The sequence below is a fragment of the Zootermopsis nevadensis genome, unplaced genomic scaffold, assembly GCF_977971745.1.
Source record: "Zootermopsis nevadensis isolate Lab colony 2312 unplaced genomic scaffold, Znev_1.0 Znev_ptg000018l, whole genome shotgun sequence".
NCBI lineage: Eukaryota > Metazoa > Arthropoda > Insecta > Blattodea > Termopsidae > Zootermopsis > Zootermopsis nevadensis.
In genome coordinates, this window is record NW_028259150.1 from 5,584,226 (window position 1) to 5,599,418 (window position 15,193).

General features: G+C 35.0%; 2 protein-coding genes across 4 annotated transcripts; one reads left to right on the plus strand and one right to left on the minus strand.

Moving 5' to 3' along the window:
- Positions 1-358: 358 nt before the first annotated feature.
- Positions 359-10,870, plus strand: cbc (protein CLP1 homolog). Of its 3 annotated transcripts, XR_015535756.1 has the most exons (10): positions 359-596; positions 698-859; positions 943-1,162; positions 1,935-2,105; positions 3,402-3,592; positions 4,534-4,753; positions 6,660-6,753; positions 7,706-7,855; positions 8,146-8,347; positions 9,415-10,870. XR_015535756.1 is itself a non-coding variant. In XM_022079404.2 (9 exons), the coding sequence occupies exons 1-8, from the start codon at positions 495-497 to the stop codon at positions 7,815-7,817; spliced, it is 1,272 nt and encodes a 423-aa protein (XP_021935096.1). In that variant the 5' UTR covers positions 359-494; the 3' UTR covers positions 7,818-7,855; positions 9,415-10,870. The 3 variants fall into 3 exon arrangements, 1 of the variants encoding a protein (XP_021935096.1); XR_015535755.1 differs by having other exon boundaries at positions 7,706-8,347; XM_022079404.2 differs by lacking the exon at positions 8,146-8,347.
- On the minus strand, positions 7,849-15,178 carry LOC110837371 (tRNA-queuosine alpha-mannosyltransferase). The gene is made up of 6 exons (XM_022079405.2): positions 15,037-15,178; positions 11,800-11,926; positions 11,560-11,727; positions 10,574-10,798; positions 9,316-9,570; positions 7,849-8,224 (listed from the first exon to the last, which is right to left on the minus strand). The coding sequence occupies exons 1-6, from the start codon at positions 15,143-15,145 to the stop codon at positions 7,987-7,989; spliced, it is 1,122 nt and encodes a 373-aa protein (XP_021935097.1). The 5' UTR covers positions 15,146-15,178; the 3' UTR covers positions 7,849-7,986.
- Positions 15,179-15,193: the final 15 nt, after the last annotated feature.

Below are 15,193 nucleotides of genomic sequence, written 5' to 3' on the forward strand. Positions count from 1 at the left end.
GGCACAAGAGGGGGGCAAGTGTGCAGCATCACGACCCGGCCACGCTTTACCCCCGGAAAAGGACCCCGGTACCATTGGATAGGAGGCTGGGTGGACCCACAATCAGTTTGGACACAGAGGCTAGAGGAAAAATCCTCTGCCCCCGTTGGGGATCGAATCCCAGTAGTCCGGCCCGTAGCCTGTCACTATACTGACTGAGCTACGCCGGCTAATAGCTGTAGTGTAGCTACTTGAACTGAGTACACACAAATCGTGAAAGATGTCGCTAATTGCTAGTCGCTCATGCGAACCATGTGTTGGTACCATTGTGTCGTCATCACTAATGCTGTCGTCCTCACAGTTTCACCAATATTGGAACACAAACTTTGTTTTCATTAGTAGCGAAAGGAGTTGATCGCTGGTTTGGTGTTACATGCTCGTTGTTAGTGTTTTTTTTAGCTGTGCTTGTTCCATTGAACATTAATTTTATCTGTCATAATTTAACGTACATAATAATGTCAGAAGAAAGGGATGCAAATATTCAAGAGTTTAAACTAGAACCTGACTGCGAATTGAGATTTGAAGTGGAAAGTAAAAATGAAAAAGTAATATTGGAAGTAAGTTGAATGATGTATTGCTTAACCTCAATTTTTGGAGTTGTATTTCCTACCGTTGACAGTTGTACTTGTGTAATTCCTGTGTAATACACTTCTTTCAGCTAAAGAGCGGAATGGCAGAGGTGTTTGGAACTGAACTTGTGAAGGGAAAAGGTTATGTATTCACAACAGGTGCGAAGGTAGCTGTGTTTACATGGCAAGGGTGTGTTATTGAATTGAGAGGGAAAACGGACGTTAGTTATGTTGCGAAGGAAACACCCGTGGTAAGTTGATTATGTGACAAAAACTCGAAAACTCTTTGAAGTGGTGTTGGCAGCTTTTATCAAACTTTGTTTACCCCTCACAGGTTATGTATCTCAATGCACATGCAGCATTGGAGCAGCTAAGAAAGAAAGCTGAAACAGAAAACAGCAGAGGTCCAGTAACAATGATTGTAGGTCCAATGGATGTTGGTAAATCAACATTATGTAGGTTGCTTCTAAACTATGCTGTTCGAATGGGACGCAGGCCAATACTTGTTGATCTGGATGTTGGGCAAGGCCAGATATCTGTCCCAGGCACAATTGGTGAGGATCAGTTTCCGTTATTTGTATTTGTTCTGTTCCACACTCTGAGTGATGTTTACTGTTTCAGAAATTTCTTCTTATTCACATAGGTCTTTAGAAGGATAAGAGAAATATAACCTGAACAGAATTTTGGTAGACATATTGCAATTATTAAAATAAGAAATTTTCACTCATGATTACATGTTTATATTACAGATGTTGAATGTAAAAAGAGCACTTCATGGATTCCATTAATAAGAAAACCTACAAAAAGTTTCATGGTTTTGAATCTAGGAGTTTTTATTTTGCATAAATATATGTTATGATAATATTTTATACTGTTACTGACAATTTTTTTATGCCACATAGTTTGTAAATAAGAATACATATTATATCATACAAGACTAACTTATTTTTTGTAAAAAATATGAAAATCACTCTTTATTTTTTTCCCATAACTATATAGATCTTGAAGCAGTGCTGACTAAATTTAGAACAAGTGGTATAGATAGCTATTTTAGTTACAGCACCATCTAATACCACTTAGATATTATGATGTAATGGAGACATTGCCACTTATTATTGTATGAGGTCTGACAAGCAATCTAAATAAAGAAGTTTATATGTTTGTGCCCCTCAGAATTGTAGGTGTAAGGGTTAATATAATTTTGATGACAATTTCAATGACATATGTAGAGAGTAAATTAATGTGCTTATAGCCAGAATAATATAATTAGTGAGTATGATGACTGGTTTTGGACTGAAGACATTTAGGTTCCTTGTATTTCAACAGGTGCACTATTAGTAGAGAGACCTGCTGCTGTTGAGGAAGGTTTCTCTCAGCAAGCTCCACTAGTTTACCACTATGGACACAAGTCACCAAGTACCAATCTTGCCCTTTACAACATGTTAGTGTCACGACTAGCTGAAGTAATTTCAGAAAGAATGCAGGCTAACAGGAAAGGTAAGCTGTTGAAATGAGGCATGATACCAACAGTTCTGATACTGCTACTTTTATGCACTATTTCAGACTGATCTCTGTCAGAGTAGTTTGATATTTACCACAGATCTAGTATTTAGTGTACATATTTCAGAGATAATGTTTAAAGAGGATTTGGTGTTTATTCATGTATCTGTGAAAACTACTCTGCAGATTTTGATGACACTTGCTGCTGTTAGGGGAGGGCTGTCTTCATTGAGAGTTGCCAAGAAAATGTCATTATGATCTGTATTTGTATGTATAACCACAACTTTATTTGAACAAAATTTAATGACATTTCTCAAAAGTGGTTCATCATATGAAGAAATGGTAGATTACATGTAGATTTAATCAAGATCTGTCTTTTTTATGTGAAATGCTTTTATATAGTTTATACATACCAAAAATGTAAGTCCATGTACAATGTACTGTCCACAGACCAGGAGAAAAGCCCTGTGGGGGGAAGTCGTTTCTAAGGCGGTGCAGGGGGAATGTTTACTATCAAGTGGACTAGAGGGTTGCTATTGGTGGGAAGTGTAATATGTCAAATTTTTACATTACTACACAGAGTGGCTATTATTTCGAATATGAAACATTTGCGACCCCATGTTCATAGGAACATTTTTTCATATTTTTGATCCTGGAACATGCACACAAAGTTTGTAAACATACTTCTGACTCATCCTGTATAGCAGTCATCCTATTGTGGGTTTTATTATAAAATAGTGTTTGCATTTCTTCCTGTATGTTGCAATCAGTCATAAATTTCATTGATGAATGCTTTGCTATTCTTTAAATCATAAATTCTCTTTGTATAAATATTTGAAATCAGCAAATTTATGAACTTCTGAATGTAAAGTTATGTCAAATTGTACTGATACATGAGACATTTTGAACATGTTATAATAGGCAGCCACACATACGTGAGTGCTGCAAGAGGACTTGGATGTAAAAAGAAAGTAATTAACATTTATTTTTAATTCACACAACATAATTAACAAACTGTAAAAGTTTGTGGCATGTAACAAATTGATCCATGTTGCATATATTGATATATGATTGAACCTATTGTAAATTTGATGTAAATAATCATAATTTTTATATAATCTGAGCGTATTATCAATAAATATACCATAAACCCCCAGTATGCCATTTTCAGAAAGCAAGTTTCAGTGAAGAATTTGTGAAATTAAGTTAAGAGATGTGTGGACCCTAATGGGATAAAATGTTGGAACGTTACATATTTTCTGCATTTAAAATTATCATCATTGTTTGTACTAGCAAATGCTTCTGGTGTGATCATCAATACCTGTGGATGGGTGAAGGGTGATGGATATAAACAATTGACCCATGTTGCTCAAGCTTTTGAGGTGGACATCATTCTAGTCCTGGATCAGGAACGGCTGTACAATGAACTTGTGCGTGACATGCCAACCTTTGTGAAGGTTGTTTTCCTACCAAAGAATGGAGGTGTAAGTTGTTCAGTCTTCTTTATCTGCAGTAACAAGATAACACTAATCCTCCTGTAGGTGTTCAACACTCCTAATACACTAAGCATGCTTCAAATGTAGGGAACAGAACCACATTCCATTTTCTGGATCATTCTTTTACCACTGTAGGGAATGGATTAAAACGTTATTGTTGAATTATTCCTGCCCTAATTTAATCACAATTTCATTTCTATTTAATATTGTTGTTCTTAGATATTTATCATTTGAAAAACAAATCCTTTTTATAACAGTATCCATAATTCTTATACCAAATTACTGCATGTTAAATGTCAAAATAGTCACTGAACGATTCTTGTGACAATTTTTGTTCCTTATGTTACTGTTTGATATCTTTGTGAAATGCACAGAAAGTGTATATAAAAAAATGGTTTTGAAAGACTAAGTTATGAGTGGTAAGAACTGAATAAAATTATTTCCCACTTCTTTATTTTCAGTAATTTTTATAGTATTTAATTTGTTATACATCCCAGCAAACATTTAAGAGCATCTCATATTTAAGAACATACTCTTGTGGGAATCCTGTCTGTACTGTTTTATTTCTTATGCAGTTTTCCTATGTACCAAGTAAGTATTAATCAAGTACCTGTTGCGGTTAACGAACGATTAAAAATTACTGCTGCAGCATACATATAGTAATTCAAAAGATCAAGGGTTAGGATGCATCTCTTAAAACTTCTCATATTTAAATGCACACACCTCCACGTCTGTTTTGTTATCACAAATGAGGCTAGTAACAAGGTCATGGTTATATAACTGTTACATACGATGTGAAGGAAAAATCACAAATGACCAGTGCAGTTAATTTTATATTTTAGTTGAATTGACTATGAACTTGGAAACCAATCATTCACCCAGTCAGAATGACAGATTTTACATACAAAGATTATACTTTATATTTATAGGTTGTTGAACGCAGTCAGAGTGCACGAGCAGAAGCAAGAGATGCCAGAGTACGTGAATATTTCTATGGTTTGCGTACACCATTATATCCTCATTCATTTGATGTCCGCTTCTCTGATGCTAAGATCTACAAGATTGGTGCTCCAGCGTTGCCAGACTCCTGTATGCCTCTTGGAATGAAGGCAGAAGATAACCTCACCAAACTGGTAGCCGTGACACCAGGTAGATGTTATTTCTTTGTGCATTTAACAGTGTTGTATCAATTTCAGAGATTATATAGCATCATAAACAAAGATATGTGGTTTAATCCTTTGCCACACTTTACTCTTCAACTCCATGGCACATATGTATCATGCCAGCCTTTCTTTTAGATGTTGATATCTGATGTACATAGCACACATAATGTAGTGTTAAAATCCAGCTCATATTGTGGATTGTTTTTTTTTATGTAACTTAATTATTTTTGTATGAAATCACAGGCAAAATGTGGGCTTTCAGTTTGGAAATGTGCATGTGTATAGTCACAAATTAATTTACAATATAAAGCTTTGGAATAGTTCTCATCCTGTCTGGTTGGTGTTTAACATTACAGTTAGAATCTAACTATATCATGGGGGATTTCTGCATGTTGATTGAAACAAAAATCAACCTTTTTGTTGGTTTAGAATCATTTGGTGATGTAGACAATGCTGTATATATGTAGGTATTTGTAACAATGAGAGTAACACTTTTACAAGTGTCCTGTCATTAAATGCACACACATTACCCAGGCACCATGTACTCAGAAGTCATGGCATCTAGTAGCACGTAGTGATCAGCTGTTTTATGTGATGAAGAAGTGAGATCATGATTACATTCAAAATATTGTTTGGGATAACATGGAACATTACAAGGGACAAAGCTAAAATTTCTCAGAAAGTGTCAGACATCAAGATGCTGCAGAACGTGACAGATATTGTGGATATTTTCAGTTGTTTTGCAACAAAGAGCAGGTTAAATTGTTGAAGAGACAATTATTTATGCTGAACAGTGTCTATATGGGTGTAAATTATCAAACAGGCCAACTGGCAGGGCAAGTAAACCTGTGATGGAGGGAGATGTGGTGTTGTATTTGGCTTCTTTTTGATTATGGGTGTTACAACAAGAGACAGACTGGAACTAATTTGTAAATGTTTGCATTTTGCAAACAGTGAAACCATTAACAATTTTGAAGGATCAATGAAACTTGTTAAATGTTTTCTTGTAATTCCACATCTGAATAATAGATTTTAGGATGTGTATTTCCAAAATAAGGACATGTTAATTGATGAATTACTGATGCTTAGGAAAAACCTTTTATGTTTCAAACATAATCTCCCTCTGAAGTTCTTGAACTTTGCAATAAAAACTTGGCAACTTTGTGACCTGACTTTGGGTACTTAAGACATTGAAACTATATCTGTTGTTCCAAATCTGGTAGAGCCTCTCTTGAAACAGGGCGAGACTGTGTGGTTGTATAAATATTGTAATTAACCCTGTATAGCCAAATTATTTAAGACTACACAAAACAGACTGTGTCAGCAGACTTGAATTCAACTGGAAAAGAGTTTTGAAAAAGTGAATGTTGCTAAATTTAAAAAATGTAATCTTATAGCATAGCATTCTGTTCCTGTTTTTTTACAAGGTGTAGAGTCAGTTTTTGCAATTTCAAATTTTCCCACCTTTAAATGTTTTCTGTCTGCAGGAATAAGTAGGATTTAATATCCCATGGCATGGCATGGCATTGTACTAACACGTAGTGGAAATAAAAGGAGGACATTTAAAATAACTTGCTCAAGAGTGTCAGGATTATGGTTAATGTAAGTGGCATAGCAAGGTAAATTTCAACATATGAAATGCAGAGAATATCATATGTGGAATCTGGATATTATGATGCATGAACAGCCTAGTTTGTTTAAGATTCATTCTGAACTGTATAAATTTTTAGGTTATGCAACTTCTATTGATTGCATTTAGTTGCAGACCTTTTATTAAATTATGTCTCTTAACTGCACTCTGTTCATGAATCTAGTTAGTTTCTCAAATCAGAGGAATTTACTTCGGTGCATAAGGACAGGAACAAAACATGAGATATCTTATTGATTTTCAGGACCAAATCTGCTGCATCATCTATTAGCTGTAAGTTTTGCTGCCTCAGTAGAAGAAGATGTGATTCAAAGTAATGTTGCTGGCTTTGTTTGTGTGTAAGTAAAAGTATAGAAAAATATGTTTATAAAATTTGTAACCATGAAGCTGTTAGTCCTGTTTCTATGTACACTTCTCTTGTTATTGTTGTGAAGGGGTAAGACTATCTCAATGGAAGTGTGGCTGCTAACAGGCCGATTACCTTTCCCCCAGATTATATATGAATTTGGAGCAATGGTGGACTGACATGGGCCGAGGAAAACCAAAGAACTTAGTGTAAAGCCTGTCCCAGTTCCACTTTGTCCACTTCAGATCACACATGGGCTGACGACTGGAGTGTGTACCCAGGTTGTCACAGTGATAGGCTGGTCACAAATAGCCTGAGCTATGGCATGGCTACTACACTTTTCTGTGTTTCTGCCTTCAAAACTTGTATGCAAAAATTAAATACCTCCTGTATTAACACTTCAAAAAAATCATGTTTCACTTGATATAGTATATTTCCATATCATATACCACATCATGACTTAAGATGTTTGGTTGGATGTTGTGAATGAATTATGTGCTTAGTTGTGGCCTTGTCTAAGTGCAGGTTTCAACTATAAAGCATTGAATTACTACAGAAGTAAGGTTTATTGTTGCAAACAAGATTCAGAGTTTGGCAGGCAAAACATAAAACACAAAATCATGGATATCTAACATGTCTTTACAACACACATGGTTCCAAAACAATAATTTCATGCCCCCCCCCCCCCCCCCCCCCAACCATGGTTATTTAGGTTGAGGAATCCTCCATGATGTCATTACCCAACCAGACCCCATACAAATACAAAGGTAATTAACTCAGACAATTCTAACAGCCTGGCATAATTTTAAAATGTCAAGGGTTAAATTCTGGCCAACACACCAGAATTGTTATGCATGCGTGCAGTTTGTAACTTGTTGTAATATATACACTTACGAAATTATTACTGGATAATTATAGATGTTTATTATGCATTATTTTTCCAGTACAAATGTGGATATGGAACGACAAAGCATGACTGTACTTTCACCTCAGCCACGCCCACTGCCAAAAACTCTTCTTCTTCTATCAGACATTCAGTTCATGGATAGCCACTGATGATAAAGGGCAGGGTAGCATGGATGATGTATTATGAGGTATACGGTTTTTTATTTACTTGTGGTTTATTTAATAACACTGTCAGTAGCTCAGATTGTATAGCATGTATCTTCTGTTTTTATAGTGAACTAAGAAGTATACTGGTGTTGTATTTTGTGTATTTGCTGTGTCACTGTGGTGATAAAACATGCTTATATTCACTGATTAGACAGTCAGCACTGAAAAGTTTGAAATCCATTTTAAGATTACGTCTCATGTGTCTTGCCAAACTTGGTTTCTTACAGAAGTCCTCAAGCATTTTTAAGAGCTGTTCTTCACTTTTGTACAGGCATTCATTTGGGTAGAGCTCTGGATATACCAAGGTATATGGACACAGGGGAAAGCATCCATAATATGTTGCTTCCAACCTGTAAAATACATTTAAAATGATTACTCAAGGAAGGTAACCACAACAAAATGTTCAGGGAAGAACTTTCATTTTCATTTAAATGCTTACCATCTGTACAGTGAGGCTTGTATAACTTACACTGGTAATTGTTATTCATCTTTATGTTTTTTCTTTGTATAGTTTCTGCTAGTATATATTTAAAGTACATTAAAATTATAAGAGAAGTGAAAGATTTGTTCCATCACATTATTTTTGCATTAAAATACTTCTCCAAGTGTACAGATTTGTTTCATCAATAACAGTGCTGGTGTTTATCAATTGCTGTGTTATGGATTGTACTGATGTGTACTTTGGAAAACCTGCTAGACTACACGGCACTACAACCCACAACACAACAACCTGCATACTCATTGCTATGAGAACCTGAAATCTCACTTCATTGATGAAACTTACTTTTGATTCACACTGAACAGTCTGTATTATTACTTTAAAATGACTTGACTCTTAATGCATGAAGGTATTTATATATTAATAGATTTTGATGATATTTAATATTGATACTTTAAAATCATGTAGAGCATGTTGGACCTTCCCTTTAAAATTTAATATCTGAATTATGAAAAACTGCATGTGATATTAAGTTTAGATGAAGCCATACAATTTAAAGATGAACTAAGATGACTAATTAGAGATAACTGAGATTGAATTTCTGTTGTAGATAAATCGCATTGCAAGGGATATAGCTGCAGTGAATGTGTTATAACATGTTACTACAAGCCCAGGCATGCTTACAACTCTTCCTATTGCTTCATTTGCTTGTGGTCACCGCTTAAGTGTTTTGTCACATATTGATTTAATGATGTCTGACATAACACCTTAACATATGTGCTTTTCTGTTTCCTAAATTGGATCCTTGAATTATGATAAATACATGATCAGTTATGATTTCATTACAGATTTGACTCCACTAAGAGATGATGGTTTGATAATGTGGAGCCAGTGATGATTGTAGTTTTGAAACTCACTTTGTATATTTAGTATATCTATCTTTGTACAAAATATTAATATGTACTTGCCATATGTATAGTTTTTTAACTTAAGGTGACTCACATTGCAACCCCATAAAACTCATGTTTAGCCGTGGATATAGCAATATGAGCATGTCTAAGTATCTCATAATATACATCCTTTGTTTTCTGGTGACCCCAGTCAACAACCCGAGTGCCCAGACGAGTTCTTGCTTCAGCAAATACTGGTGGAACTTCAGAAAATGATTCTCCAAGCACTGACACATGGAAGTTAAGTCCAGCATCCATCAGCATCAGCAACACTCGAAAGAATGTTTCAGGATCTTTATCATGCTCCCTGCCAGATGAAGAGAAATTACTAGTTCAGTAAAAGAAGAATTTATGTCTTGCCCTTGTTTCATGTCGAAATTCCTGGATTTAAACTTCTGTGCTGAGATTGTGAATTGCTGATCCTTCACCTTACCATGAGAGGTGTAGTTCAGCCAGTATGGCATCTTGGTGATTTTTTATGTTTTTTAAACATCTAAATATATCTTTGGAAGTTGGATTTCCAATTTAATGTCTTAAGATTATTTAGTATTACTGGATTTCTGGAATTTGTATTTTGGTATTCCTAAAATAAACACTGTATTCTGCTGTATGCCATGTTCTTAAGAATACTGGATAATGGAGAAAATCCACAAATCCAGTAATACTAATTGTAATACCATCATAAGGAACCTTTAAAATTGACTTAATACTAGAACATAGCTGGTTTTTGTTCTTAAATTCTGAGCATGTGCATCTAGCAAAGTAACTGTCTACATTCATGGAGGGTGAAAGAGGCATAGTTATTGGTGGAGATATACCATTTTTACTAATAGGATGATTATTAACTTGAGGAGAGGTTGGAGGAAACTGCAGAGAATCTCAGCTAGGATAGCCAGTCTCTGAGCCAAAATCTGAGCACGGGACAAGCCAAATACAAAGCAGGAGTGCTAACTGTTTGGCCACAATGTCAAACAGACATTTCACCAGTTCACGCCATAGAGGAATGATATGAGGAGGATGCTCATCATATTTAGCTGTCAGGTACACAAGTTCATGACAGCAAGTGCTTCACTGAACTTGGAGGATCCAGTTGACCAGTGTACGATTCTTAGATAAGGAATTAGCAGATGAGTAACATCGTGTCTTGTAATTTTGGTATGTTCATGGTCATAGTTATTAAGCTATATTTAACTGATCAAACTCTGTGAAGCATTGACAAAAAAAAATGTTTAATAATACTGAAAATGTACTTGACTGTCCTTTAAGCAGATATTTGCCAGATCTTACTTTGTAACTTTATTACCACTTACCACCTATGTGGCCACACTAAGTGAAGCACTCTGTTGTTTGTATCTACTGAAGTTTCCAATGAAGAGAACTTTATAGGAAAGTACAGAACTCTACATTTTGGAGCAATCTGCTGTTTCAGGTCCTTGGGATGAAAATCTGGTTGCAGCTTCATGAATTTGCTTATGGAGTCCAAGAATGAATCTTGATTGTACTTAGAATTGAACAATATAACATCAGCCACAAGACTGAAAATTAAATTACAGTCAATTGAATGTAATTGCAAATGAAATAAAAACTATGCACACTACAGTCTTAAATGTACTCTTATATTATTATCAGGGGTACCTCTAACTTCAGCTCATTAATACTACTGAACCTGCTAATTTCATATGAACATTTAATGTAAGACTGGGCTGTAATGCAGTGATATCTTAGAAAATATGTAACCTTTCTTAAAAGTGTGGGCAAGATGAAGGAAAGTGGGGCATAAAAGATATCTCAAGACTTTTCATCTGTCAGTCCAATCCTTGGTAGAATCAAAGCCAATAGTCTAGAAAAAATAAAATTGTATGTGTGCAACATGTAACCTATTTCTGGTATGCATAAGAGAATAAAAGATAAACTCAGTGCACAAATGTTCTCATAACTGTTGCACATTATAAAAGGTACTTTCATAGAATGCCATGTACAAATATGCTGCATGTAGAGGTGCACAAAATTAACTATGTGTTCTATCAGAATCTTTATACTTTCAGTGTACTACAAATGGCCAGTAAAATGATGTTGAATGATACAGGTGAATTATAAAGTCACTGAAAATAAGAATACAAACCTCTTATAATGGTATGTTTTATTACCATAATGTGGGGAAAACCACAACCCCTTCACACCTCTCATGTTTCAGAGTCTACAACTCAAGAGTGGATTTCTTATTTTTTGTCAAATGGGCAGAGGCTAGGAAGGTCAAAAGATCATACTAAGGGCAAAAAAATTGCTCTGTTCTCACCAGGTTAGGATTTGATTGTACCCATATTGAAAGTCTCGTTCCTTCTCCTTTCGAATAGGATATACCAGTTGATTTTCATGAAAGTAGACAATCTTCCTGGTATTTGACAGATCTGGACGTAATGCAACCAGCTCAGCAAGATTCAGTACACAGCTGGCAAACACAGTCCTGTATAAAAATAAGTAATTTAAGAAAAGGAAGAAAACATTACAAGATGTAAACATATATTTAAGAACTCACTTGAAATTATGTTTTCTTGGTATTGTTTGTGATATGTACAGTGCACTAGTCCGGGCCCTCCAGTGCCACTTTTTTGCTGGCAAGGATATTAAGAATGTTGACTTAATATCCTCTCCATTATTTAAACCTGGAACATAAAACAGTATGAGTTATTTTTTAAGTTATTAGATCTTAATATGACTGGTCTTCATAGGCTTGTCTTTGTCCCTCAAGGAAAAATAGAAATATGTTGAATTTTGACCAACTTTTCTCCTAGAAAGATGCCCAAACAGATGTGTGGAAGGAAGGGAGGATAATTTTTTAAGTAAAAAGTTTACATTTACTTTATTTGTTCTCCCATTCAGCAAGAGATTTTATTGTTTATGATTTATAGAAAAATAAGTCTTACACCTGGCACAGAAGTATTACATACATACATATATATATCTTTATTACATTCCATGGATCCATAAGTTAGATGACAATAGGATGTAGAATAAGTCATAATAATACAATACATGTTATAAAAATACAAGTCTTACTATCAATTATTTATTTTAATCCGTCTTATCACAATATTTAAAATTTCTTATAATTAAGATAATAAAATATCATTGATGTTCCATATCGATTGATCGATTTACATTTTGAAACATCTTTTACACGTATAGGTGTACGATGACAGTAGTACTTCTGGACATATCGGAACAATCACTCCTACATCTAAGACCGATATGTACATCTGATAAAATTAAGAAAAGACAACACCTCGCCCAAAATTGAAAAACAAATGGCATGAAACATCACCAAATGGAATCATATTTGAGTTTTAAGTTCGTAAATATTTTACACCTGATGATGGTTTTATAAAAACTGAAACATGTTGTGTAAAAGATGTTCCAAAATGTAAATCGATCAATCGATATGGAACATCAATGATATTTTATTATCTTAATTATAAGAAATTTTAAATATTGTGATAAGACGGATTAAAATAAATAATTGTTAGAATATTCACAATATGACGCAATTACACTATCTTATCACTATCTTAAGTCATACTATTATATAAATGTTACAAAATACAAACAAAGGGTTCACATAAAGTAGAGATAAGTTACAAATAAATCCACCCATTATATTATTATTATTATTATTATTAAGTGTTCTGTCTTACGACAGGTCCATTGCTCTGCCCAAAAAGAGCTCTCCAGTTGTCCCTATTCTCGGCTTCTCGCTTTAATTCCTGGAACGTCATCTTTCCTTGTTTAAGGTCGTCGGTTAGCTGTATCAATCTTCTTCCTAGTCCTCTCTTTCCTTCAACCTGGCCTTCGGTGATATCACTCATTAATCCATTCCTTCTCATAATATGTCCCAGCCAGTTAGCTTTCCTTCGTGTAATCGCCTGCAGAATGCTTCTTTGCTCGTTGACTCTCCTCAATACTTCTTCGTTGGTCACTCGATCCGTCCACCTGATCTTCTCTATTCATCTCCAACACCACATTTCGAAACTCTCCAGGTATTTCTGTTCCTTCTTCCTGAGTGTCCAAGTCTCTGCTCCATACAGCGCGACACTCCATACGTAACACTTCACTAGTTTCTTCTTCATCTCCAAGCCCAACTTGCTAGTGAGAAGTATCCTCTTCTTGACGAAAGCTGCCTTGGCCATGGCTATCCTTGCTTTTACTTCCTTGGTGCATAGGGCGTCCGTCGTGACTCGTGGAGTACTTGAAATGCTCCACATTCTCCATCTGTTGGTTTCCAATTACAACGTTCAATGGTTCTGCTCTCGGTGCTATCCTCATTAAAGGTAACCCATTATATACAATAGATAAACTATGACTTACTTGTAAACATTAGAAATTCATCGACAGAGTAAAAGGAGTGTGTAATTAAGTATCTTTTTAAGACTGGTTTAAATTGTGCCTTTTTATTTACAAGACTTGTGAGATTTGATGGAAGACTGTTGAAAATTTTGATCCCTGCATAATATGCACTCTTCTGAAAATATGAGAGGTTGGCAACTGGTCTATGAAGCTGATTTTTATTCCTTGTGTTGATACTGTGTATAGCAGAATTAGTTTGAAAATGTTCTTGGTTATTTACAATAAAGTTCATGAATGAGAATATGTATTCACATGGAAGAGCTGAGATTTCTAATCTCTTAAACAGACTTCTACATGAATTCATATGTTTGACACCAGCCATTAATCTAACAATTTTCTTTTGTAAAGTGAATATCTTTTTGATGTTTGATGAATTTCCTCCTTGGAATACCTCAGTTGGCATGGGATTTCTTTAATGTAGTCAAAAAGATATCACCCACGCATTAGCCAGTATTTGCCAAAGAGTTATCATTTGAGCATGTCAGTCATGCATTGTTTAATCCCTGGTTATACTATAAAGTTCATAATTTATATCTAAGACTGCTCTTCCACTATTACAACTGGTGCATGAAAATGACCTCATCAATGTGCAGCTACTGATTTGTGGATGCACCCAATGTACCCTTTTCTTATGGTTGATGAACCACCAAGGTGTGATAGACTAATCAAGAAAGACAGAGAGAATTGTTATGTGTCCAAGCTCAGTGGATATATTAAATGTTGAAAGAAAATTCTGAGTACAGTTCACTACCGGGAACTGTTCACTTTCCTCTTCTACTTCCCCACCATTTGAAATCAGGTTTCCTTGGTGATGTAGCTACCAGATTGTACATATAGAATGTGAACAGAAACATGATGGACAATAAACAAAGGATTAAGTAAGTAACATTCACAGGATTTGTCTGTTGAATGATTAGTGCATGAATTAGAAATAATGTGGAAGGTACTGGTTGTCACACAGGATACTCCCTGCATTTGCATGGAGAAATTGAGGAAAATCACAAAACCCTCAGTGGGATAGACAATGTCTGGTGGAAACTTGAACCTCCCAAACATGAAACAGGAGTGCTTTAGACTCAACCACTACAATCTATTAAAGTTATGTTCCTAAAGCTTTATTATGAATGTAGTTAAATCTTTTGTGTATTCTATTGTTGGTGTGTGTTTCTGTAACTAATGTATTTCTGGGCATTTTCTGAATGTGAAAATATTTACTGACTTGTACCACATTGTGTTTAATAGGAAGCATGTATACCTGTCTGTTTTGTCTTTACAATACTCAGTCTACAAAGAGGGAAAAACACACTCGCAGTTTTAGTTTTTTGCATCCTTACAATCACAGAATTAATCATCAATATTAATTGAATATTACCATCAATTAAAGTGTCTACAAGTTGCTTATGTGATCCCCCGTAAAACGGCTCGAGTAAGAGGACAGTTTCTTCTTTCATACTGTCATTGTCCATTCGATTTTCATTCATATTTTCGTGATCTACGCTGACGTGAAGGGTGAAACTACACCATTCAAT

Coding starts and splice junctions, on each gene's coding strand:
- cbc (XM_022079404.2), top strand. CDS start 495: ATGTCAGAAGAAAGGGATGCAAATATTCAAGAGTTTAAACTAGAACCT. Junction 3,593..4,533: donor TCCTACCAAAGAATGGAGGT/GTAAGTTGTTCA, acceptor TTATATTTATAG/GTTGTTGAACGCAGTCAGAG. Junction 6,754..7,705: donor GTTGCTGGCTTTGTTTGTGT/GTAAGTAAAAGT, acceptor TTATTTTTCCAG/TACAAATGTGGATATGGAAC.
- LOC110837371 (XM_022079405.2), bottom strand. CDS start 15,145: ATGAATGAAAATCGAATGGACAATGACAGTATGAAAGAAGAAACTGTC. Junction 11,927..15,036: donor TGTAGACACTTTAATTGATG/GTAATATTCAAT, acceptor TTTATGTTCCAG/GTTTAAATAATGGAGAGGAT. Junction 11,728..11,799: donor CCAAGAAAACATAATTTCAA/GTGAGTTCTTAA, acceptor ATTTTTATACAG/GACTGTGTTTGCCAGCTGTG.